The sequence below is a fragment of the Stylophora pistillata genome, chromosome 3 (assembly GCF_964205215.1).
Source record: "Stylophora pistillata chromosome 3, jaStyPist1.2, whole genome shotgun sequence".
Taxonomy (NCBI): Eukaryota; Metazoa; Cnidaria; class Anthozoa; order Scleractinia; family Pocilloporidae; genus Stylophora; species Stylophora pistillata.
This window is the reverse complement of record NC_142521.1, coordinates 23,904,336-23,929,648: the sequence shown is the minus strand read 5'-3', so window position 1 is coordinate 23,929,648 and position 25,313 is coordinate 23,904,336. Positions and strand designations below refer to the sequence as shown.

Here is a 25,313-nt window from a genome sequence, read left to right as displayed (position 1 = left end):
GCCATATTTATAAGATGCAGATAATTTTCCTTCTTTCTTAACTACGAAGTTGTAATATGTTATACGTCCTTTTTATCATCTGTATTTGTAAATATTCCGTAATTCTGCCTATGGCTGCAAGGTGTTTATAATAAAGTACCTATCTATCTATCTATCTATCCATTTGTAGGGTTCGTTTGCGAGGCACTAAAATTGCTTTTAATTAAGTGGGTTGCCTTTCGTTCGCACTCAGAGAAAATGGACACAATAGGGAGTTAGTAAGTTTTAAAAACATTTAAAACTAATAACGAAATTTAATTCATCCTAAAGTGCTTTTATTTAACAGTTTTCTCTGTTATATAAAGATTACATTAGTGCGTACTTTGTAAAGCTCATGCACCAACTAACTTTTTTCATCTTTTTTTTTTAAAGATTTTTCAACCTACAAACTATCCAGAAATACAATTTGCTGGTTCCCTGGATTGTATAAGACTAAATTGTCAAAACAACTTTCGTTAGCACAGTAAAAGCTCTTGATGACAACAACCAGTCAAAGCGATCAAAGAAAATATCTGTATGATAAGAATCAACGACAATGGTGTGTGAATGCAGCGGTTGCTTAGTCTTTCCATGGCAGTGGTTAGCTTAAGCAGCCTTAAGACGCTCTTCCAGTGCATTCAGCTCATCAAGTACCGCTTGAGGCAGATCAGTTCCCAACTGTTCCTCGTAGTACTTGCGTAGATACTGACATTCCTCCAGCCAATAGTCTTTGGGGATGTCAAACAGCTTTTCCATGTCTGGCTTTTCTGCAAGGCCGTCAACGTTAATGGAGTCCAGTTTAGGGATGTACCCAACTGGAGTCACATCTGCCACATCTTCATTATCACAGCGTCTCAGTACCCATTCCAGAACACGGCAGTTCTCTCCGAACCCTAAAACACCAGGCACCGTTTGTTAACTACACTTCACATAGATGATAAAAAGTCAAGTTTGAATTTTGATATATCGAAAAAGGCCTACTTACTGTGAAAACGCTAATTGGTCGAACTCCGAAAGAAGTGTTTTCTTTTGCACATTGTTTAAAAAATGAATAATATAATATCTGCATTAATAATTCATAATATCATTCTCAACCTCATCCAATAATTGCTTAACAGCTGCCAATGCCTAGTTTCCTTAATTGCACCATCTGAGAAGCCTCTTAGGGAGACTCTACAAGTTTTTATAGGGGCTGGTTTACCCTTCTATTCTCACAATTCGAAGAATTTTTAAGAATGAGATACTACTCCATGGACAAACCTACAATTAAGACACTGTATTCTTTCTTAAAAATGTTGTAATGAAAAAGAAAAACAGCATTTTTGCCAATAATTGAGCCATATTAAGACAAGTTTTTCCCATAAGTAACTTCCAGAAACCATCTCTGATCCAAAACATTTCAGTCCCCTAGTTTTCCTTACAATTTCTGTACCATCCTCTGGTGATCACTTTTGAATATAGACACTCTTAGTTCAGTAAGATCTGATTCCCTTTTTACAATGACTGAAATATTTTCCAAGGTATTCCAATCATCAATTGTATCTGAAAACATCACTGTATCAGCATCTTTCCAGCTTTTCAATAACAGATGTATCTTCCAATGGCAGGGCTCAACACTAACTTTTCAACTTACTAGCCAAGTGGCTAGTGATGTTTTTAGATGTTACAACAATTTCAGTCTGTTTACTAGCCAAACTGGCTGGTGGAAACTGAAAACCACTAGCCAAAACTGAATTTCTACCAGTCTGTGGCTAGTGGGCTACTGTGAGTGTCGAGCCCTGAATGGCATGAATTTAATAAAATCAAGACAAGCTCACCTGGCCACAAGCAATGACCATTTTCATCCACACGGAACCAGTTGACATGAAAAATCTTTGGCATTTTGCGGTTTGGCTTCTCCATCCCCAACCAGTGCTCCATGTATTTGCCAAAATTGTATCCAAAGAAGGGCCTCATGGCAAAAGGGTCTCTCATGACAGTTTTACCCTTGTGCTCTGCTGCAGCAGTAGCCTCAGATGACATGGATGAGGCAACAAAGACCCCATGCTGCCAATTAAATGTCTGGTAGACCAAGGGAACTCCCTGGGGGCGTCGACCACCAAATAGTATGGCACTTATGGGAACACCCTTGGGGTTCTCCCAGTCTTTGTCCATGATCGGACAATGATCACTTGGTGCACAGAATCTGGAGTTGGGATGCGCTGCCTTACTATTACCAGGCTTCCACTTTTTCTCTCCAAGCCAGGAAGTTATTTCTACACGATCTGGCAGGGGCAAACCTTCAAATAAATAAAAAACAATAGGCTGAGAATGGAACCATTCAGATTAAATTACCCAACCTAAAGTAAAGATTGGAGGCAAGTCATACTTTGTGACAAATCTTATCATGTCACTTTGCCATGTCTAATTATCCTCTTTGGCACTCAGTTTACTCTTGAATTTTTTACAAAAATGAAATAATAAAATTTTGACAAATGGATGAAACCAGCTACAATGAAATATATGAAGTTCATATATTTTGAACTGCGGTATTAGATACATATGATGCACAATCCTTGCAGTAGATAGCGATATTTAAGCAATAGCGAAAATCACACCTGAAAAAAATCAGGCCTGTACAGGATTCGAACCACTGGCTTGTTTGCTCAATTGGTAGAGCGCTGCACTAGTATTGCAGAGGTCAGTGGTTCGAGTCCCGTACAGGCCTGATTTTTTTCAGGTCTGATTTTTGCTATTGCTTAAATAGTGCTATTTACTGCAAGGATCATGCATCATACGTATCTAATACCGCAGTTCAAAATATATGAACTTCATATATTTCATTGTATCTGATTTATCACTTTCACAGGTTTATTACCAATCAACTTAACGGCCTGCTCCCAGTTGGCTTGTTAGCTCAATTGGTAGAGCGCTGCATTAGTATCGCAGAGGTCAGTGGTTCGAATCCCGTACAGGCCTGATTTTTTTCAGGTCTGATTTTCGCTATTGCTTAAATAGCGCTATCTACTGCGAGGATCATGCATCATACGTAATGGATGAAAATCAATAATGAGATGATCCTCCAGGCAGGTGAACTGCTATTGAGGAAATTGCAGAAATGGAAGCCTGGAAAAATGAAGGCTCTATTTGGTTTCCAGCCTGAACAAGTCATGCTTTATTTGATTTATTTGTGATCAAATTTTGTAATGAAAAGAAACCCACTAAATTTTGGATGTGGATCAGGAGTATCCCCCCACCACCCACTAAGTAATTATGGAGGGAAAGTCCTTTACTTTCCATGGTGCAGATAGGCTACTGAGTTTTGTGGTAACCAGGGTACACAGGCTATTACTTAAGTATCTTTAACACTGAATGTTTGTCTTAAGTCTTACACAGTTGCCCTCAAAAATGGTAATGGTAGGCTGTCTTCGCTTAGATGGGAAAGGAAAATAAAATGGCATTGATCTAGTATTAACCTTCCACATTTGGTTTCCAAAGACATTTCTCTTCCTAATTCCTTGACTGTCCTCAGACTTATTCTGTTACCTTCATTCAATTTAAACATAATGTACATAACACTTTAATTAGTACCTTCCCAAAAAAAGTCACCATCACTAGTTTCTGCCACATTGGTGAAAATCGTGTCCTTTTGAAAAGTCTTCATTGCAATTGGATTTGTCAGATATGATGATCCTGGTGCAACTCCAAAAAAGCCACTTTCTGGATTAATGGCTCTCAGTTGTCCTTCTTCATCAAACCACATCCAAGCAATGTCATCACCAACACATTCAACCTTCCATCCTGGAATTGTTGGTGTTATCATGGCTAGGTTAGTTTTACCACAGGCACTTGGGAAGGCTGCAGTGATGTACTTCTTCTCTCCCTTGGGATTGGTAAGGCCCATGATCTTAAGATGAAAGGAAAACACATTAATTGTATAATTTATCACAATTAACAAATGAAGGGTTATTAAAGCAAATTTTGATTTTGCCATCTTTCCATGTTGTTATTGCATGTATTGCTCGTATTCATGTCAGACGGAGTTCTGAACAGAGGAATAGTCATCTACAATGTATGTTTAAAAAGTACATTTATGTCCAAGAGAAAACCTTCCTATTATAATTAGAATCCACGATTAGATAAAATTATTTCTCAAAGCTTCTTAATCTCGAGTGAAATACTATGTGCTCTTCATGCACTTCTGACTTCTATCATTTACAAATTCACAACACATACCAGCATGTGCTCTGCAAACCACCCTTCATCACGACCAATTGTGCTGGCAATCCGTAGAGCAAAACACTTCTTTCCCAAGAGAGAATTTCCTCCATAACCACTTCCAAATGATTTGATTTCACGATCATGAGGAAAATGTGCAATGACAGTCCTGTCTGGGTCACATGGCCACTTGCAGCCAGGAGCTTGTTCAGCTTTAGGCACACCAACTGAGTGAAGACACTTTACAAAATTATGGTCTCCAAGAACTTTGAACACATGACTCCCCATTCTGGTCATGATGCGCATGCAGCAGACAACGTAAGCTGAGTCTGTGACTTGGATGCCAATCTTTGACACAGGAGATCCAACTGGACCCATACTGAATGCCATAACATACATGGTGCGGCCTGAAATTTCAAGGAACATAGAATGAGAAACAAAAGAAAACTTTCTTTAAGTCAAATAATCAATCCAAACAATGTTACATAACATGATACAACAACTTCTATGTAGCTCAATATGGAATTGACCTGCAAAGATGCAAGAACTCTGTTAAAAAACAGACAGACATTTAGAGTAACTGCTCCTACAGCATTCTACATCCTTGCTGAGCATCATTATCAGGCATGGGGAGTGCTTGTGCATTGATATTTTTTTTTGATGCAACTAGCTAGGTAGTGTGCTAATAAAAAATTTGCACCTGTCTCTTATGTCTTTAATAACCGGTGTTGTCTGCATGGCTATTAACACTCTACCAAGTCTGAAAAAATTTGGATGGCAAATTGATACGAAGGAAATCACTTCAAGACTGTTGTGTTTTTATCACCTTGTGGATTAGTTCCTTAGAACAGACAAGAAAGTAAAGTGTGAAATCAGTCCATACATACTGGGTGAGTTACTAGTTACCTCTCATGCAGCCTGGAAATCTTTCTCCAAGTATTTGATTCATGTCCTTGACACTCATCCATTTACCCAGCCGGCCTTCAACTCCATCCTTTGCTGCTGGGATGGATTCTCCCTTGCTCTCCGTACAAATGTACGTTTTAGATTCCACACGTGCCACGTCACGTGGATCAGTGCGGGCAACATAACTTAAAATGAAAGTTTCATATGCTACATAAAGCATAAATCTGCATGTACATAGTATTTGCCTTCTAAAACAAGTAAAACATTGTTCACCATTACTGAGCTATCAATTAAGCAATAAACCACACTTTCTATAAGCTTACGACTCATTATACAGTAGTAAAACCAAAATGGAGGAACCAGTAAGGCTTAGAGCCCCCACCCCCCAAATAACTGGACTGTATTGAACTGTGACAATCTGAGAGCTGGCGAGCTCAAAATAAAAATGATATGTACATCTAAACAATTTACCATGTTTATAAAGTATTTTGTTTGATTTTCAGGGGTACTCCATTTAGGTACTCCATTTAGGTACTCCATTTAGGTACTCCATTTAGGTACTCCATTTAGGTACATCCTGTCATCTCTCCCTGGGAGCAACCATTTAATTAAACTGCATTTCAAATAATGTGCATTCAAAGAGTCCTCTTAATTTACTCCAAATTAATAATCCAAATTAATAAATTAATAATCCCACGTGGTGCCATTTGATGGATGGGAAAATGTTCCAGTTTCCAAAGGATATACAGGCAAATATGCAACAGATCTTTGACCAAATCAGAGTGCAGAGTGTGTCTAAGTTACATCATGAAAGTTGTTAACTTAAAATATAGTAGTGAGAGAAAAGTATTACAAGTTAAACTTGTTTCATCACAAGTTTATAAATAATAACAATAATAATAAAGGTCGTAGAAATATACAACTTTTTTTTAGAGACATCTTTCAGCATGCTTATGCCATCTTCAATCAATGAGTAACTGAACACGAGTAATTATATGACAGACAAGTAGAAGAATAAAATATTTACAGTACGATGTAATACAAAAGCGGGTACTAATTGCAGCGTGACAACAACCATGAAATTAAAGGTGTGAACTAAAATGCTAGAAAAGTATTATAATGCTGTAATTGTTTGTTAAGTTCAGGTTTGATCTTATTTATATAAAAAGCTTCTTTGAGTTTTAAATCAATTGAGTTGTTGGCAGAATCCAGAATACTATAGCAAGAAAGGGAGTATTTGTTCTTACAAGAAGGAGATGTGTTAAAATGCTTAAAAATATGTGAGTTTTTATCGCTTTCTGTGTGCTTCTTTATCCTAGTAGAGAAGTGGTGACCAGTTTCGCCAATATAATGGAAATTACATCCCACACAAGAAAATTGAGAAACTAGCATGGATTTTAGAGCATCAGGAGCACGATCTTTAACACTGAACATGTTTTTAATTTTGAAAGAAGTGAAAACTAGTTTGATATTTAGGTCCGATTCACAAAAGTGCTTAGTGAGTTGTAAGAGTTTAGGGTTCGCTATTTTAGAATAATAGCTGACAAAAGGGAGTTTAAAGTAACGTGTATTATTGTCATCAATGTTCCGGCTATTTTGAGAGGAGGACCCGTCAAGATACTGCTTGAAAGTTCTTTCAATAACATGTGAAGGAAAAGAATTAAGTTTTAAAGTGTTGGAGAGTTTCTTAAGATCGTTTTGAAGACCGGAAGAGGTGTTGTTGATTTTGTAGATACAGTCAGTAAGAGTTTGGATAAGGCCAATTTTGTAGCATGATGGAATAAAACTGAAGAAATTTGTTAGGAGACCAGTGTAGGTTTTTTTATGAAAAACTGAAAAAACACAATCATTTGAAGAGTTGTCGATAAATATATCAAGAAAGGAGAGTTTACCATCATGCTCTTTTTTGAAAGTGAATTTTATGTTGGGGTGCCGTGAATTAATGTAATCAAAAAATGACATCGCATCCTGTTCACTGTGGAAGACACAAAAGGTGTCGTCAACATAACGCCTATAAAGAAGAAGGTGAGTCGAATGGTTAAAATTATTTAGCCATGTTTCCTCGTGGAAACCAAGAAAAAGATTATTAAATAAGATCAAACCTGAACTTAACAAACAATTACAGCATTATAACACTTTTCTAGCATTTTAGTTCACACCTTTAATTTCATGTTTGTTGTCACGCTGTAATTAGTACCCGCTTTTGTATTACATCATACTGTAAATATTTTATTCATCTACTTGTCTGTTATATAATTACTCAAGTTCAGTTACTCATTGATTGAAGATGGCATAAGCATGCCGAAACATGTCTCTAAAAAATGTTGTATATTTCTTACAATAATAATAAACTTTATTAATGAGTCAGGGGTATTTAGCATGAAGCTAATTGGGGACACAACTTGGAGTGTTGGTTTTTGCGGAGGGAGGAAAACCAGAGGACCTGGAGAAGAACCCTCGGAGCAAGGATGAGAATCAACAAACTCAACCCATGTGACGCTAGGTCCAGGAATTGAACCCGGGCCACAGTGGTGGGAGGCGAGTGGTCTCACCACTACACCATCCCTGCCCCCCAACAGAAAATATATCTGAGGCCTGCAGTGAGGGTCCCCTATACTTTTTAGGTGAAACGTGATTGGGCAATTTTTTTTTCTTGTGAATCATGGTTTAAATATTTTTATAATTTGTGGACAAATTTTTAAATTCAAACGTGACCGGTGAATGAAGAGCAAAATCAAACGTTATTCGTGAGCTATTTTGTTTTGCGTGATGAATATCCGGCTATTTTATTGTTTTGAAAATGTACATATTGTTCTCGAACAGCTAACGTTAAGTTTTGACAGGACATCATATGGATCGATAGAAGTCACAAAACAGACCACGAATATGGGTCTTGAAGAAATGAAATAAACATCGCGTCGCGTAAAACTGGTCAATTTCTTTTAACAACCAGTTACGACCTCAGTGACACCACGTGCTCTGACATTCAAGTTGCAATAAGCCTATAGCTATTGTAAATAACAGATTAGAGGGCGAGCACTTTCAAAATTTTTTGACGACATAATTCCGGGTGCAATTTGGTGTCATAAGCCGTTGTAAATTGTTCAAAGGCTACAAACTGCACTCGCCCGTGTCGTCTTTTACTCGTGCTTATGAACACCAAATTGCACTTGAAATCTGTTATTACCACTAGTACTAAACCACTAGTACTAATTTGCTTGGCATCCACTTCCGTTAAAAAAATAACAATGATAAAAAAAAGGCTGGGGCAGTTGAACAACGACCCAAAATAAGGTGAGCCCCTAAACAATAATGAACATACCAGTTGTCGTGCATTGAAAGGGGAGTTAGAATTCCATCCTCCATAAGTAACTTGACGAGTGCTTCGTTCTCTTCCTTGGATCCATCACATATGTACAGATCGTCTGGGTTGCACAGTTTGACTTTATCGGCAACGAAGTCTTGCACCTTAACGGGCAGCTCTTCAAACTTTCCTTTGATCACTGGGAAGTTTGGTGGGAGTTTTGAAGCCATCACGTAGCGGAAAACCCTTCTTTATATCTGGTCTCTCCAGAGATTTATAGATAAACTGAAATGCACGATGACAAAAGAACAGAAAACATCAAATTTGATATGAAACAAAAAAGCATAAGCTTTTGAGTAAAGAAGGAAAGACCTTGATGCAAGTTTTGAATCAAATTCACGCTGTTATTCTCACCTCAAAGGACTTGCAGAATATGCACAAAAACCTAAATCCAATGTGTGAAAAACTTCGGAAGAGTGTGTCTAATTTGATTTGATTGGTCAATTGCAAGCACGTGAACGTGCGTTTTCCAACGTTTTCCTTGAATTCGTGCAGAGTTGCACGCAATCGATCATGCACGTAATCGACACTGGAAACTTTTGCTTTTGCTCTATTCTTTCACGATCCAATTCATCATTTAAAAAGAAATAAGATCTTCCTCGATTGGTGTGTTTTCTGAACTGCTCACGCAAAAGTTAGATCAGCGTGTGCGATGACACGAAGCACACCAGATGCGTTATCCCAGGCACGTTTTCAACCAAATTTATAGGTCCGCTTAGCGGCCAGAATGTTGACTTGTCACCAAGAACTTCTGATATTCAATAAGCTCATGTGCATGCCAGATCTCCTCTGAATTGACATTAAACAGCTAACTATAATAGAAAGTTGTCTTTTCACCAGTAAAGAAAGCCAACGGCAAGTAAAAAATAACAATTATACGGTATAATTGTATATTTTTCTTGCATCATCTTGAATAACACTTCTAATTCGTTTATGTTTTTTTTTTTTTTTTCTTTTTCTTTTTCTTAGCTTATTTCTTATTTCCCATTTATTTTATTTTGATTTCTTTATTTTTTGGATTTGCGCGTTCGACTCATTTCGACCCAGGAAGGTACCCCGGGTAAGAGAATATTTGTAAAAATCCATTGAAAACAGTGAAGATGTACGGTATCGACGATCTAGTCAAGTCGATGAGTTTACCCGGGGTACCTTAGTATGTGTGAAGACTTGGTGTTAGATGACTATGGGGAGGACCCGTTGAGAGAGATTTGACTAGGTTTCAGGTTGACCGCGCATTAACGGTCTCTCAGCTGCACAAGAAGTTCCTTCCACGCATTAGAAGAATTCCGAACGGCCGTTAATTTGAAATTCTCGCTGAATTGGTTGCTCGACAAACCGACTTTTGTGGGATTTTTTTCGGTGAACTTAAAGGGAAACTATTTGGCTTTCGTGCTACCGAGTTTTGATTCGAGGGAAAGTATTTAAGTGTTGTTTTCGAGCGATTTTGGCGAGCATGTGTCAACAGAAGTTTCCGACCTTTCCGTATTTTATGCAGGGTAATTTGGGGCGTCAAGCTAAAACACATCAAAACGGCCTCAAATCGCGAGGAGAACAACACAGACTACTCTCTACGAAGGTAAGACTTTTTCTTTGATTATTTCACACAATTTTACATTTATGGAGCTCAAAAGCAAGTCCAACTAAACCACTGTACAAACTCTTTAATTATTCACTGTGAAAGAGCCTGTGACAGAGCTTGGGCTACCTGTGGTTTCTGTAATTACTTTTTGGCACTTTTCGGCGTCAAAATTGCATAGTTTGGGTAACCCAAAACTACGGTGGCCCATAGGGGACATGACACATTTTTTTATCGCGCGATAAATGGTAGATTATCGCGCGATAAATGGAAATTATCGCGCGATAAATGAAAAATTATCGCGCGATAAATGAAAAATTATCGCGCGATAAATGAAAAATTATCGCGCGATAAATAAGGATTATCGCGCGATGAATGGAAATTATCGCGCGATAAATGGAAATTATCGCTCGCGCGGTAATAAAATTATCGCGCATTGATAATAAAATTATCGCGCGATAATTTATCATTCATCGCGCGATAAATGGAAATTATCGCGCGATAATTTTTATTATCAATGCGCGATAATATGTAGGATAAATGTGCGAAATAGAGGATAGTTTAAAAGCCTATGAGCATTGTGTAACTACTCGTGTGCACGAAGTAATTTGACCTTATTCGGCCCAAGCTTTCTTTTAATCTTTTCAGACCGCGGAGTGAAGCGAATTCCGCCCCCTTCACCTCCGTAACTTCCAGAATATTTGAGCAATGACAATGAAATTTAGAGGGCATATAGTATAGACTGGAAGATGAGCAAACTGATGAAAGTTTATTTCAAGGTTTTAGTGTAACACAATCGTGACAGTGTAAGTCATGCAATCATCAAAAAGTTATCACAAAATATAAATAAATAATACAAAATTTCCACGGGCTCGGACTTCGCAAAATCAAGGTTTACTATACTGATTCAAAGAGCTATGTGTCCTAGTATTGCAACGTACTGCTAAATGATCTTTTTACATGAATAAAACGAACTATCGACCTCAAAACATAGCTCCTCAACTGTGGCAGTCATTGTCGTCCACGGAAACAACATGCATGACAGCCGATTACGTGACCTGACAAGTTTCCATTTATCACGTGATACATGATAAATTATCGCACGATAATAAATATTATCGCGCGATAATAAAATTATCGGGCGATAATAATAAAAATTATCGCGCGATAATTTCCATTTATCGCGCGATGATTTCCATTTATCGCGCGATAATTTCCATTTATCGCGCGATAAAAAAAAAATGTGTCATGTCCCCTATGGGCCACCGTACAAAACCCTTAAAGTGCCCCTGAGATCAAAGTTTTCGTACATCATTTTTTTCCATTTTCTTGTTCAGTGTGTCTCCTTCACCTTCTCTGCCAAATTTCAGTTTAGACCGAGCACCAGAAATATCTTTTTACGGGCCGTTAAATTCACGATTTCGCGTCCGCCATTATTTGATCATGTTCTGGAAGTTGATCGCAAGACTCAGAGGAAGTGACGTCAAAGGCTCAACGCGAAAATCTCACATGGCAAAATGTCAAGCAAACATGACAGAGTGCTTTACTCTATTCTTACAAAAACTAAACAAAAATGACCGGGCATCGATGCGTAATTCAAAGCTGAAGTAATCGTGCAGACCATGCTGCAGGTATTTCTCTCCATCGGAGCCTTGCAAATAGATCAGAGCGGGAAAAACGGATGCGATCTGTGCGACTTCGCCGAGTAAACTTCAATCCGACAGAAATATTTGTGATCTACTCCGAACACTTCTCGGAGGACTGTGTACTTTGAAGGATCTAGGCGAAGAATTCTGTCGGGTTCAGTGCTTACCGTTCAAGAAGAGAAGGGACAAGAAAAACCGTCCTCAATGCGATCTCGACGCCGGAAAGCGAAGTCTACGAACCTCCACGGATTTTGTCACCTTTACATATGAGCTGATCAATATCCACCTTTAACAACTCCCTGGCAGAATACCTTACACGAAGGAAAGTACTCGGTGAACATTGTAAATAAGAATGATAAAATAGCCGAATTGAGTATTGAGATTTCTGACCTCAAAGAGCTCACTTTTATACAAAAGAGATGAAAAATATAATTGTGTGCTCTGATTCTAAAAAAAGCTGGCTTTAATATCAGCGAAAGCAGAACAAACAGCTTAAGACACAGAGCGTAAAAACACTTTAAAATGTAGGCTTGCAGCCAAAAAACCGAGAAAATAAAAATTTCTTTAAAAACCTGTCAAACTTTCAACCATCTGACAGCGTCAGCGTGCTATCAAAGGGTCTCAAATTCATCCCAACGCCCGTGACAAACGATTTTAAAATCGGGCCAACTTTTGCGAGATTTATTCGCAAGACGAATGCGCCTCCGTCACACCTTTCACGGACAAAACAAGGAACCACTTCTGTTTCATATCGATCTAAATGCCACCGGCTCAGTCTTCTATTGCCCTTCAGAGCTACTTGGGAAATTGTCATAATGCTACTTGCAGACTGCACCTAAGCCAAAAAATACTTTGTAACGCAATGAGGTCACGGCTCTAAAAGAGTTAAACAAACTCTGCTTTAAACCTCACCGAAGCAACACAACAATAGTCATCATGAATAAGACAGAAAAAACAAGAGGCCAAAGTGCAACTCAACAACAGAGTTCACTTCAAACCTCTCAAAGCATCGATAGTAAAAAACACGTAGGAAAGGGTTAATGAGATCATTGACCAAACGCATCGGGGAAAACACATTGATGGCTTAGAAATGCCTTTCACAAACTCCCAATATCCGCCTTCGGATACACAATTAGCCATTGCCGAAAACTATTTTTACTAATCACCCGATCATTTCTTACAAAAAGGGAAAATCCCTTACGACAAGCAAAAATACAGTTCGAAGGCGATAAAGCGATACGACCACAAAAGCCACATGGAGAGTCCGTGCAGTTCTGTGTTTATCTTTTTTCGCATGACAAAAATTCATCGTTTGTCAGCGCAAAACTATCCACAGAAGCTTCAGATGATTCCTGGGACAATTCATCGTCTGAAAAAGTCGACATTTCCCGACTGACAACGAAACAGTTCTCAAAAGAGTAATATGTGTGATTCTCTGTGCAGCGAACAAAGAGAGGGCATATGATATTTCGAGGACTGGACTAGTAAAACGCGGACTAGTAAAGCGCGGACTAGTAAAACGCAGACTAGTAAAACGCGGACTAGTAAAACGAGGACTAGTAAAACGCGGACTAGTAAAACGCGGACTATTAAAACGCGGACTAGTAAAACGCGGACTAGTAAAACGCGGACTTAACAACAACAACAGCAAAAAGACAATTTCATACCAAGGCGATCACAAGACTTAATGGCGAGCCAATTTAGTGAGTGACAATCCCTGTTTGACCTTTAAGCTACACATGGGTTTGACATGCACCAGATACAAACGAAGTAATAAGTTTAAGCTAAGAAAGAATTTTATTCAGCACCAGTTCAAAATCCTAAAATACACTTTTGTCGTAAATTTCACGGCAGAAACGCATGAATTCGATGAATAAAAGTCGCATTAAATCTCCTTGTGTCTAGGTAGAAAGAGTCTCATTGACTTCAGCTTTTCGGTGGAAGAATAACCGATTTACACACGCCGTTACAGAAAACAAACAAGCAGACTGACGACTCCAAAACACATATTTGCATTCACTTACAATTTGACTTTCCGTGACATTTTAAAGCGGAACAGAGGTAAATCTTCCAAGATTAATCGTCGTTGGAAATAAAAAATACTTTTCGTAAGATCTCTGTTTTTCTCTTTACGAGAAAATCGTCGCATGATCAGTTAACTCGTGTGTGTTTGTCTCTTTAATTTGAATAACATTTGTTTTCTTTATAACTCACTCGCAATCAAATTGTTAAGTTCAAGGAGGATATTCCCATAATTAAACTCGTAATTTTAGCCCTAAATCATTCGGGTTATTCAAATTAAATTTGAATAACATTTGTTTTCTTTATAACTCACTCGCTATCAAATTGTTAAGTTCAAGGAGGATATTCCCGTAATTAAACTCGTAATTGTAGCCCTAAATCATTCGGGTTCTTCAAATTAAAGAAAAAACTTTCTACGAAATATTTTTATTTGTAAAGGTAGTTAAAAGGCTTCCGAACAGATTTTCAAACATTTTTTGGAAAAGTAACTGTCACGATTTGACACCTGTCAATTGAAGCATACCCTTTTGAAGAAACAGAAGTACTTGTGAGACAAACACACACGACGATGCGACGATTTTCTCGTAAAGAGAAAAACAGAGATCTTACGAAAAGTATTTTTTATTTCCAACGACGATTAATCTTGGAAGATTTATTTCTGTTCCGTTTTAAAATGTCACGGAAAGTCAAATTGTAAGTGAATGCAAATATGTGTTTTGGAGTCGTCAGTCTGCTTGTTTGTTTTCTGTAACGGCGTGTGTAAATCGGTTATTCTTCCACCGAAAAGCTGAAGTCAGTGAGACTCTTTCTACCTAGACACAAGGAGATTTAATGCGACTTTTATTCATCGAATTCATGCGTTTCTGCCGTGAAATTTACGACGAAAGTGTATTTTAGGATTTTGAACTGGTGCTGAATAAAATTCTTTCTTAGCTTAAACTTATTACTTCGTTTGTATCTGGTGCATGTCAAACCCATGTGTAGCTTAAAGGTCAAACAGGGATTGTCACTCACTAAATTGGCTCGCCATTAAGTCTTGTGATCGCCTTCGTATGAAATTGTTTTTTTGTTGTTGTTGTTATTAAGTCCGCGTTTTACTAGTCCTCGTTTTACTAGTCCTCGTTTCACTAGTCCTCGTTTTACTAGTCCGCGTTTTACTAGTCCAGTCCAGTCCAGTCCAGTCCAGTCTTCGAAATACCATATGCCAAAACCCTCGCGTGGAATCAACTCATGTTTACTTTAACGCTCCTTTTATGCGCACAATGTAAGCCAAAGCAATTTTATAGTTAAACGTAAAGATCAGAATATTTTCTTCTAAGGATGATAAATGATCGACGCTGAACTAAATTATACGTTGAAGAAAATGCAAAACAGCATAACATGCAAAAGAGGAAATTTGGAAAAATACGAAGTTACGGAAACCATGCAAATCTTCGATTTTTAAGAAGGAAATTTTTATAAATTTTTATAATTCCAAGCCAAGTAAGCTTTTCCAGTGTTTCATTTTTTAAGGCCCTGTTTACAAGCAAGGAGGGTAACCCTTGTGCTAAGGTTACCCTAGCAGGCGGGTCAAAGATAGCTCGGGTTTACTAGCAAAATTTCACAGGTAGGGTTACCCTACCACCCGGGACAACTTATCTATGCTTGGTAACCGCACGCATTGTTATCAATGTTCAAAGGGTCTGGAAACAAGTAAAAAGTTGTCCGGGGTAGGCGAGTTATCCCCAGCAGAGCGTTTACAAGGCAGCTAGGGTTACCCTACCTGCTTGTAAACAGGGCCTAAGGCTTTGTGTAGAGCGGGGCCTTTGTTTTATAAACCGTAAAACTCAGTGACAAGTCGAAAGGGCTCGCTCTTGGTTATGATACCAAAGAGTAGAGGGACACCACAGTGATCTTCCAGGTGTTTGATCATCGTCGCCGCTCGTGGCGTACTTCGCTACTTAGGTGAGCGAGATCGACGTCCTTCCTCTCTTTAAATTCTGACAGCTGTCTGAAAGACCTCCTTAAAATTAAAAACGGTCCATTGTGCTTTTTCAGTGGCGGCTTTAACGCTCAGCGCTTATCCTAAAGATGGCATCTCTAGCTATCTACAAGACACGCTGCGATGTATTATTCGTCCATGTTCAACGCAACAACTGCGCTACTGAGATAGAGAATTTTGCTAAGTTTTACAATGGACAACAGATCGTACGGCCTCCCGCAAGAGTAAGGACAAGGTCTATCAGTTACAAGCAATGGATAAGTGGCATTGTAGAAAGTTTTAATTCGTCCCTGCAACCAAAGGCCGATGGTATGTCATTTTGCTCTTTTCCGTTCTTCACACACTCGAATAGCTGTTAAAATTAAATTTAATTGCGGGCTGTGCAGTCAAAATGCAACGTCGCCCAACATTGTTTTAGTTAAACCAGCGTCTTCTGAGGCGCTTGCACCAAAATAATTTAGAAGGGAACAACAGCGCTAACCGATTTAATATCTTCTCAAGAACATGTCAAAGTCTATTAAAACGCAGAAATTAAAAATAGTAAGAATTGGTGGTTCATGTTAAAAATCATTAAAGAACACTTCTCAGTTTGGCTCGATAGTGATGTCACTTTGCACTAGTTGTTCATAGTGACTTACTCATTACTTTCAGTATTTGTTCGAGCTTTTCTCCGACGAAATAGGGGACATACAAGAAATCGCAATTCACCTCTAAAACAAAAATAATAACAAGCTCTTCTCCCAATTGGACACCAGATATGACTGCGTAGTACGCGAAGTTGCAGTGCGAGAAAAATGAGTGAGGAAAATAATTCTAAGTGCTGTACAGCGCGATTTTTAACATAGATTACCTAGCTAAAAGAGCTGCTTGTCTTAGATATTTATGATAATATAGGAAGGTCTCCAAGGAATACTAATAACCCGGCGTGTAATTTTGTGATTGACAAAACCTGATAACTCAGGTTTATGTTTGAAAGGGAAAATCATTTAGTACATTTCACTCCATAAGTAAATAATCTCTTAACTTTCGTAATTATTATTTTGGTTTCAGGCAAATGGTGTCGAGTTGAAAGATACTAAGTTCCTGAAACATACATCCAAGCTTTGTTGGCAAGCATGCCGAATGCTTTTATAAGCGTGCGAGGGAAAAAATGCATTTGCGGTCCCCTGTATGGAGAGAAAAATCCAAAGTTTTTTATTACAGGGATGGTAGAGTGAATGATGTTATTTCTAGTCTGAGTCATCAAAGTTCTGTACCATTAGAGTTAAAGAAAAGCTATCGGGGGAATATGGAGGTTGCTGCAAGTAGTAGTTAAACTCTCAACAAGCTTTACAGACAGCCAAGGAAAGCTAGCATGGGGCAAGAAATCAAGCACGATTCTCACCCAGTAAACTAAAATGGTTGTTGGAAATTGAGAGGGGCGAGCAACCAGAGAATTTGAAGTAATCTGGTGACCCGATCTTTTCTTAGGCACTAGAAATGAGAAACTGACCTTGCGATTTGATGTTCCTAAAGGGATACTTTGATTTCAATGATGTGTAGTACACAGTCTAGTTGACTTGTTCGTCATGTTTCCATAAATTTAGTAGCTGTTTCTTGGCAGTTTTTGTAAGTTTGTTTTAAAAAACGATAAAATGTGTTTTGCATTTAGAGGAACAAACTTGTCTGTAGAGGCTAAGATTAAACCCTGAATACAGCAAAATGACCCTGTAATGTTAATGCAATTCATGTCTAGCTGGGCACACTATACTCTGATGCCCTTCATTCTGTTGTAACCAAATTCAGAGGAAAAAAATCACCTGGAGAAACTCTTAGAGGGATAATATCTATGGACTTTCACCATTTCTATGGTCATCAGGAATGACAGAATAAAGCAGTAACTGTTCACAAAAGTCTTAATTCACTTAACTGAAAGAATAATGAGTTGGAGGGAACTAGATCATTTTTTCCCAAGCATCTCTAATAATTCATGATGGAAATAATACTAACATTGATAACAATAATAATGATAATGATAATGATAATAATAATAATAATAATAATAATAATAATAACAATGATAAAAATATTTACAATAGTTATAAAAATAATGTTCATTATCCTGATGGTTATAATTCTTATGATTATTTCCATTAATCTAATCATTATTATTATCATTTATATTACTATTATGATTATTTCAATGTTTATATACGAACAAAATGGTGTTATTGTTAGTCTAGCGGAATGAGTATCCAAGTGATTGAAACTGGGGCAAAAAAAAAATTAAGAAAAGACAGAAAAACCCCAAAAACTGTTCAGGACTGCAATTCTTGAGTTGGCTCATTGTCAAAGGTTTTGGGACTTCACTAAGCTAGTGCTGTCTGTAGTGGGCCCTGTGTCAAAGAGAGAAGAGTAGCAGCTGAATACTAAGGACAATGATAGCACTGATTGACCAAAGTCACCCTATGACTAATAACAGATGATACGTGACAAACAGCATAAGCAACACACTTTTCAAAACAAAAAGAGCAAGCTAAAACTGCCATCAGATAAAAATAACTGTCCATAAAAGACTGACAGCATAGAGCTGAAAAAAATAGGGACTGGTTCTGCCATCAGATAACAACAGTCCATAGACTGACTACCCAAGAGAAACAGAACAGATTGGTGGTTCTACCATCAGATGACAACAGCCCATAATGGACTGACTACCCAAGAGAAACAGATCCACCTGTTAGTTCTGCCATCAGATAACAACAATCCATGGACTAACTACCCAAGAGAAACAGAACCAGGCAGGTGGTTTTGAATCAGAAAACAACTATTTAAGACATTAGCCCTCTGTACAATGTGTCTTAGAAAATCTTCTGCATTCTAACAATCTATTGAAGGGACAAACTATCAGAAACACTTGAATTTCTATTTGGGGGGAGGGGGGAGGAATTAAATGAAAATCTACTTGCCTCAGCATGCCATCCTCACTGAGCAGCCTATTTCAATTTGAAAATGATGATCACAATCATAAAGATAATGATAACAATAACAAATCATTATTATTATCAATTATATTACTATTATGATTATTTCAATGTTTATCTATGAACAAAATGGTGTTATTGTTAGTCTAGCTGAATGAGTATCCAAGTAATTGAAACTGAGGCAAAATAATCTCAAGAAAAGACAGGAAAACCCCAAAAACTGTTCAGGATTGCAATTCTTGAGTTGGCTCATTGTGAAAGGTTTTGGGACTTCATTAAGCTAGTGCTGTCTGTAGTGGGCCCTGTGTCAAAGAGAGAAGAGTAGCAGCTGAATTAACAATAATAATAATTAAGACAATGATAGCATTGATTGACCAAAGTGCCTATCACTACTAACAGATGATATGTGACAAAGAGCATAAGCAACTCATTTTTTAAAACAAAAAGAGCAAGCTAATACTGCCATCAGATAAAAATAACTGTCCATACAAGACTGACAGCATAGAGCTGAAAAAAATAGGGACTGGTTCTGCCATCAGATAACAACAGTTAACAGACTATCCAAGAGAAACAGAACAGATTGGTGGTTCTGCCATCAGATAACAACAGCCCATAATGGACTGACTACCCAAGAGAAACAGATCCACCAGTTAGTTCTGCCATCAGATAACAACAGTCCATGGACTAACTACCCCAAGAGAAACAGAACTAGGCAGGTGGTTTTGAATCAGAAAACAACTACTTGAGACAAGCCCTCTGTACAATGTGGCTTAGAAAATCTTCTGCATTCTAACAATCTATTGAAGAGAAAAACTATCAGAAACACTTGAATTTCTACTTGGGGGGAGGGGGGTAAATAAATGAAAATCTAATTGCCTCAGCATGCCATCCTCATTGAGCAGCCCATTTCATTTTGAAAATGATTCAATCACAATCATAAAGATAATGATAAAAATAACAACATCATTAATAATAATGATAATTATAATAATCATAAGAATAACTACGATGACAAAGTCCGTGTTAGTCTGGCCTCTACCTTGCAGAAAATACAGCCCACCAACTGAAGCTGAATTCTTTATAGGTCATTGAGGCACTCAAGCCACCTCACCACAAGGTACGAACATTGAGGTGGAAAAAAGGGGTCTGTAAAATTGACTCCATACTGATTCGGGATGATAAATCCGTGTTCGAAGCTTCTTCAGTTCCACACCAAGGGAATTTACTCTAGTTGATCTTTCGGTAAGTTAGGAAGCGAGCTCTTCGGAGTCGTGACTGAGTTTGGCGCCAAAAGATAAACTTTTCGCGCCTTTGGGCTCAAAGTCTAGTGTGGCGGAGTTCAGCAGATTTAATAAGTTCGTCGGGGATTGTTTTATTACGACGAAGATAGACCAGCTATTAGACCGAACGTGAACACAACGTGAACGAGGTCGGGAATCCTGGCTAACCCCACTACTCCGAACGATGATTTGGCCGGCTCAAGTTCCCGCGCCGCCACACTTTGGATTTCGTCGGGAAATATCTTAAATACATCGCGTATGAAATATTTACGCAAAGGAACGTCACATACCTCTTTCAAAAGTAGATACCAATGCTTGCAAGGGTCAAGTGTGGCACTTGTAATCCTGCAAAGACTCTGCGTGGTTAAAGTTAGTCGGTGGAAAGCCGCACGTCGAAAATCCGACTGCCTCTATGACTTCATTTCGAATGGTTTCGAAATCCAAAACATGATGCTTTTCGACATTTCGACATTAAAAATCTGGTCGAGGTTTAATATTATAATATTGGTAAGAATTTAACCAGGATACGAGGCCAAGTCGTGCGATCGCCACAGGTTTTGTACCAAAACAATAACATGGTGTACTACGATCGCAAAGCGCGAACACTGACCGATCCACCAAGTGACACAATCAGATACAATGAAATGTATGAAGTTCATATATTTTGAACTGCGGTATTAGATACGTATGATGCACGATCCTCGCAGTAGATAGCGCTATTTAAGCAATAGCGAAAATCAGACCTGAAAAAAATCTTTTTTTTTTTTTTCTTTTTTAGGTCTGATTTTCGCTATTGCTTAAATAGCGCTATCTACTGCGAGGATCGTGCATCATACGTATCTAATACCGCAGTTCAAAATATATGAACTTCATATATTTCATTGTATCTGATTTATCACTTTCACGGGTTTATTCCGAATCAACTTAACGGCCTGCTCCCAGTTGGCTTGTGAGCTCAATTGGTAGAGCGCTGCACTGGTATCGCAGAGGTCAGTGGTTTCGAATCCCGTACAGGCCTGATTTTTTTCAGGTCTGATTTTCGCTATTGCTTAAATAGCGCTATCTACTGCGAGGATCGTGCATCATACGTAAGTAACACAATACTGGAAATTCGATACGGTTGTTATTCAGGTCGTACGGCACATGAAAATTGCGATATCTTTTGTGACTGTTTTATGGCGAACCAAGCGAAAGAATCATACCTAAATAATCGAAAGAGAGGCTTTTTCGAATACGGCGCCTCGCAGGTATTGCCTCTTCAGTGAAAAGGAAGGATCTTTGAAAGACTACGTGATTAGAAATGTCGTTATAAGGAAACAGGCAGAAACAGAGAAAACGCAGTATTTTATGACCATTACGCGCACAGCAAACTTCATTTCATTTCATGATTTTGATTTTCATTGAACAGATGACCCCGCGTTAACTCGCACGCAATCGCGTATCTCTCGTGGATTCGTGGGCGCTAATCTGTGTAATTACATTGTGGTGTAAGTGTGATGACATCCACCCAACACCTTCTTCCCCAAACCTCGGCATCAGTTTACGATGCCTGCTGAGAAATTTCTTCTTGAGCAAAGCTCGACACACTGATTGAGAGCACGACGAGAATCCCATCCAAGCTTTCAAAAGAGTTTACTAGGTACTCAGATAATCAGCCGGCTGTTACCATCCAAGTCTTTAAAGGCGACTGTGCCCTGACCAAAGACAACAGTAAACTGGGACGATTTGAGCTGACCAGAATCCCGCCGGCGCCTTTATTATTATTATTATTATTATTATTATTATTATTATTATTATTATTATTATTATTATTATTATTATTATTATTAAATTTAAATTTATACCGCGCAGTTTCTATAAAAATATTCAACTGAGCCTTACAATAAATATTAAATAATAATAAATATTATTATTAGGTGTGCCCAAGATATCTGGATATTAATGCCAACGGGATCTTAGAAGCTTGAAGGTATCTGGCAAGGATCAAAGCACTGGTGAACCAACGACATCACTGTTAGCAATGACAAGAGGCGCAGCTGCTGGCCAAAGCTGAGATTGACCGGATGGTGGCTGAGGCCGAGAAGTAGTATTAGGAAGAAGACGGGAAACAGCGTCAGAATATTGCAGCAAGAAACAGCCTGGTAAACTATATATTCGTTTAACGTCACAAAAACGGCCAAATGTAGAGAACAAATTAAATTCTGTGGATCTGGAGACTGTGAAGAGCAAATTGTAGGACGGTGATCGCTTGGTTGGAAAGAAATTCACAGACAGACAACGAAGAGTATGAAGAAAAAGAGAAAAATCCACAACGAGTGCGTTCACCAATCATGTCCATGGACTGCAGCAGAGGACCAGCAGTTCTTGTAATGGACCCACTGTTAAAGAAGTTGATTAATTACAGACGTTGCTTTTCGCAGTCAAAACTGTTTTTCAATTACTTTAAAATAAGTATGAGCTTATAAGTCTTAGATCAGGAGTTTAGTTTTGTCAAATAGAGATTTAACAGCGTTCTTTTTTTTAATTTGTTTTTTTACTTTTCTGGTCATACCTGAATTTATCATACTGTGATAAATATTCCTATTTTTTTAAAGAAATATTTCTGTTTGCTAGAAAAAAAAAACAAAAAAAAGCAAAAGAACTCTTTTTTCAAATGCAGTTACTGAAACTGTTGATTCAGTATTTTCCATATAAAGCTGAGTTTTCTTGCCTTTTCCGGAGGTGTGCTTCAATTACTGTATTGTTTAACAGTTATAGTTCTTGGAATCATTGTCTGAAGAAGATCTGAGAAAAAAGAGTCATGTGATACTGATGTCTATTTCTTTGTTATCTTGTTCAAAAACTAACTGAAAAAAATTATCACACGGCTGTCAGAGCCAGCTCATTCTCGTATTTTTTACATCATTATGCCATTGGTTAAGTAATCAAACAACAAATATATATGAAATACATATATATGAACTGCGGTTATGAAACGTATATGTGCACCATCCTTCGCAGTAAAGCACTATTTAAGCAATAGTGAAAATCAGACCTGAAAAAAATTCAGGCCTGTACGGGATTCGAACCACTGACCTCTGCGATACTAGTGCAGCGCTCTACCAATTGAGCTAACAAGCCAAGTGGGAGCAGGCCATCAAATTAATTCGACATAAACCCGTAGATGATAAATCAAACAACAAATATATATGAAATACATATATATGAACTGCGGTTATGAAACGTATATGTGCATGCTCCTTCGCAGTAAAGCACTATTTAAGCAATAGTGAAAATCAGTAGTTCGAATCCCGTACAGGCCTTAATTTTTTCAGGTCTGATTTTCACTATTGCTTAAATAGTGCTTTACTGCGAAGGATCGTGCACATATATGGTTAAGTAATATTGGTCGAGGTGAACCCTACTGACTCAAACTCTAAACGGAAACGACAGTTTGTTTTAGCGTGGTCTAGGTTTAAATAGCCATTACTATTCTTGAACACTTGCAAGCTAAGAGATATTGCATATTATTAAAGACTGGATCATTGGATAATGCAATTCAAGAATTTTTATAGGCTTAGCGATTTTAGCCAAATCTAATATCTGTACATTGTAACATCCGGTTTCTTCTTACAAAACAAAGTCGAGAAGATTTGTCTAATATCTTGGGGATGTTTTTTTTTTTAATAAAACAATTATTCCACTCGTGCTTGTTGGATATGAGATTATTAAAGCCCACTCGGCGCTAGGCGCCTCTATCATCTCATATCCAACGCACGCTCGTGGAATAGTTGTTAAATATTCCTCATAGGGACTAAGGACTAGATGGTGAATACAGCAAGTAAGAAGGGTGGCTTAAGCAAGAAAGTACACTATGAAGGGGGAATGGGCATAAACTGAGATAACAGATTCTCATGTGAACAGTCATAAACACCTTACATATTTCAACGAGTTACCTTGACTGAAACTTCGGTAAACTGAGTAAAAGATCTTGTAACATGTAGCTAGGATTTCTAAGACGGTTTGGTTGACCAACGTGGACTATGGTGGGGGACTATGGTCGGTTAATTTTTTTTGTTTTGGACTGGTCAATTATCAATAAATGTGCATGCAATAAACTGAGTCATACGATCATTTCGATTGGTTCTTTACTTGTCTTGCCTTGGAGGACAGACGCATGTAGGACGTCGAAATCAACAAAATTCTGTTTCACATTTTGAAATATTTGTTTCACCTTTTAGGTAGAACAGAGTTAATAGTTGATAATAATTCCATGTTTCTATACGCTTGTTCAGAAATATAGCAGATAGATTACAGGCGGCCTTTATGACAAACTCAGCTATGCCTCGTACGCTAATTTTTATTTTTTCTAACTACATTTTGACATCACCTGTGATCTATTACTGAAAAGACGAACGGCAACCCGGAATCTAAATGTCCGACTGTGTGATAAATGTTTAGTGAGATTATTTTGGCCGCTGTGATTGAGGGTGGTATGTTGAAGAGCTTCAAAGGAAAATCCAAGTAATAGAAAAATGATTATCTATTATTGCGGAGACAAATATAATGTTCTCCTCTCCACTATGACCAATTGAAACGATGAAATAAAGCTGTCATGGGTCTCCGAAGTGCAAACGTTTTAGAAACTTCACAACCATACAGTAGAAACTTTAGTAGTTCAGCAATTTCTATTGATGTTAGTCGATATATCATGCTTAAAAAACAGTTTGAACATGATAATGTGTTTTATCGAAGATAATGTTTTGACTTTTACTGGATGGGAAGGGACGGGGGGAAGGTGGGTTTACATTTTCATATACCTTCCATAGTCTACTTCTTCTGTATAAAGTCTGAAGCTTCCCGGTTGACATTTGCTCCGTTACTAACAACGCATCCGCTGCACTTCGTACCTGAATGAGCTAATTAAAACGACGAACTGCTATGGTAAGCTATGGGGAAGAAGTAGAATTCTGAAACACATCAGTCGCCGTTTCTAAACACGCAAGTCTCATGAAAGTTTCCTATTCAACTTACACTCTTTTTTTACCAATTTTGGTGCTGAGGCTTAACGTTCTTTTATTTCCTTCGCGATTTAAGCCTGAAAACGTTCCCATTGTTAAAGTTGTATGGCAATTAATCAATTAGGACGTTATCAGACTAAGTTCTACTACAAACTAAGTTGGTCTTCAGCGCATCATGGAATAACTGAATGGTCAAGGTTAAAAAATTGTCCTAAGTATTTGAGTTAATTGTCCTATTAGACCACACTTATACATTTCCTTTTCCCTTATACTTCTCATATATTTATACTTCTCATCGAAAAAAAATGATCCGTTATTAACTGACTCTCAGTCTGAGTATATTCTAAGTATGATCATAAAATT

The 25,313-nt window shown here is 37.9% G+C and overlaps 1 protein-coding gene and 2 long non-coding RNA genes across 4 annotated transcripts; 1 reads left to right on the top strand and 2 right to left on the bottom strand.

Moving 5' to 3' along the window:
* Positions 1 to 273: 273 nt before the first annotated feature.
* LOC111337936 (phosphoenolpyruvate carboxykinase [GTP], mitochondrial) lies at positions 274 to 8,997 on the bottom strand. Its single transcript, XM_022944331.2, has 7 exons — positions 8,840 to 8,997; positions 8,444 to 8,710; positions 5,122 to 5,306; positions 4,234 to 4,622; positions 3,589 to 3,904; positions 1,836 to 2,297; positions 274 to 911 (listed from the first exon to the last, which is right to left on the bottom strand). Exons 2-7 carry the CDS (start codon positions 8,653 to 8,655, stop codon positions 625 to 627), a joined length of 1,851 nt encoding a protein of 616 aa, XP_022800066.2. The 5' UTR covers positions 8,656 to 8,710; positions 8,840 to 8,997; the 3' UTR covers positions 274 to 624.
* A 6,446-nt stretch (positions 8,998 to 15,443) lies between these two features.
* LOC148735144 (uncharacterized) lies at positions 15,444 to 17,360 on the top strand. 2 transcript variants are annotated; one of them, XR_015999302.1, is made up of 3 exons: positions 15,445 to 15,673; positions 15,767 to 16,019; positions 16,761 to 17,360. It is a non-coding gene; the product is annotated as an uncharacterized LOC148735144 (long non-coding RNA). The 2 variants fall into 2 exon arrangements; XR_015999303.1 differs by having other exon boundaries at positions 15,444 to 16,019.
* LOC148735143 (uncharacterized) lies at positions 17,260 to 20,704 on the bottom strand. The gene is made up of 2 exons (XR_015999304.1): positions 20,241 to 20,704; positions 17,260 to 18,972 (listed from the first exon to the last, which is right to left on the bottom strand). It is a non-coding gene; the product is annotated as an uncharacterized LOC148735143 (long non-coding RNA).
* Positions 20,705 to 25,313: the final 4,609 nt, after the last annotated feature.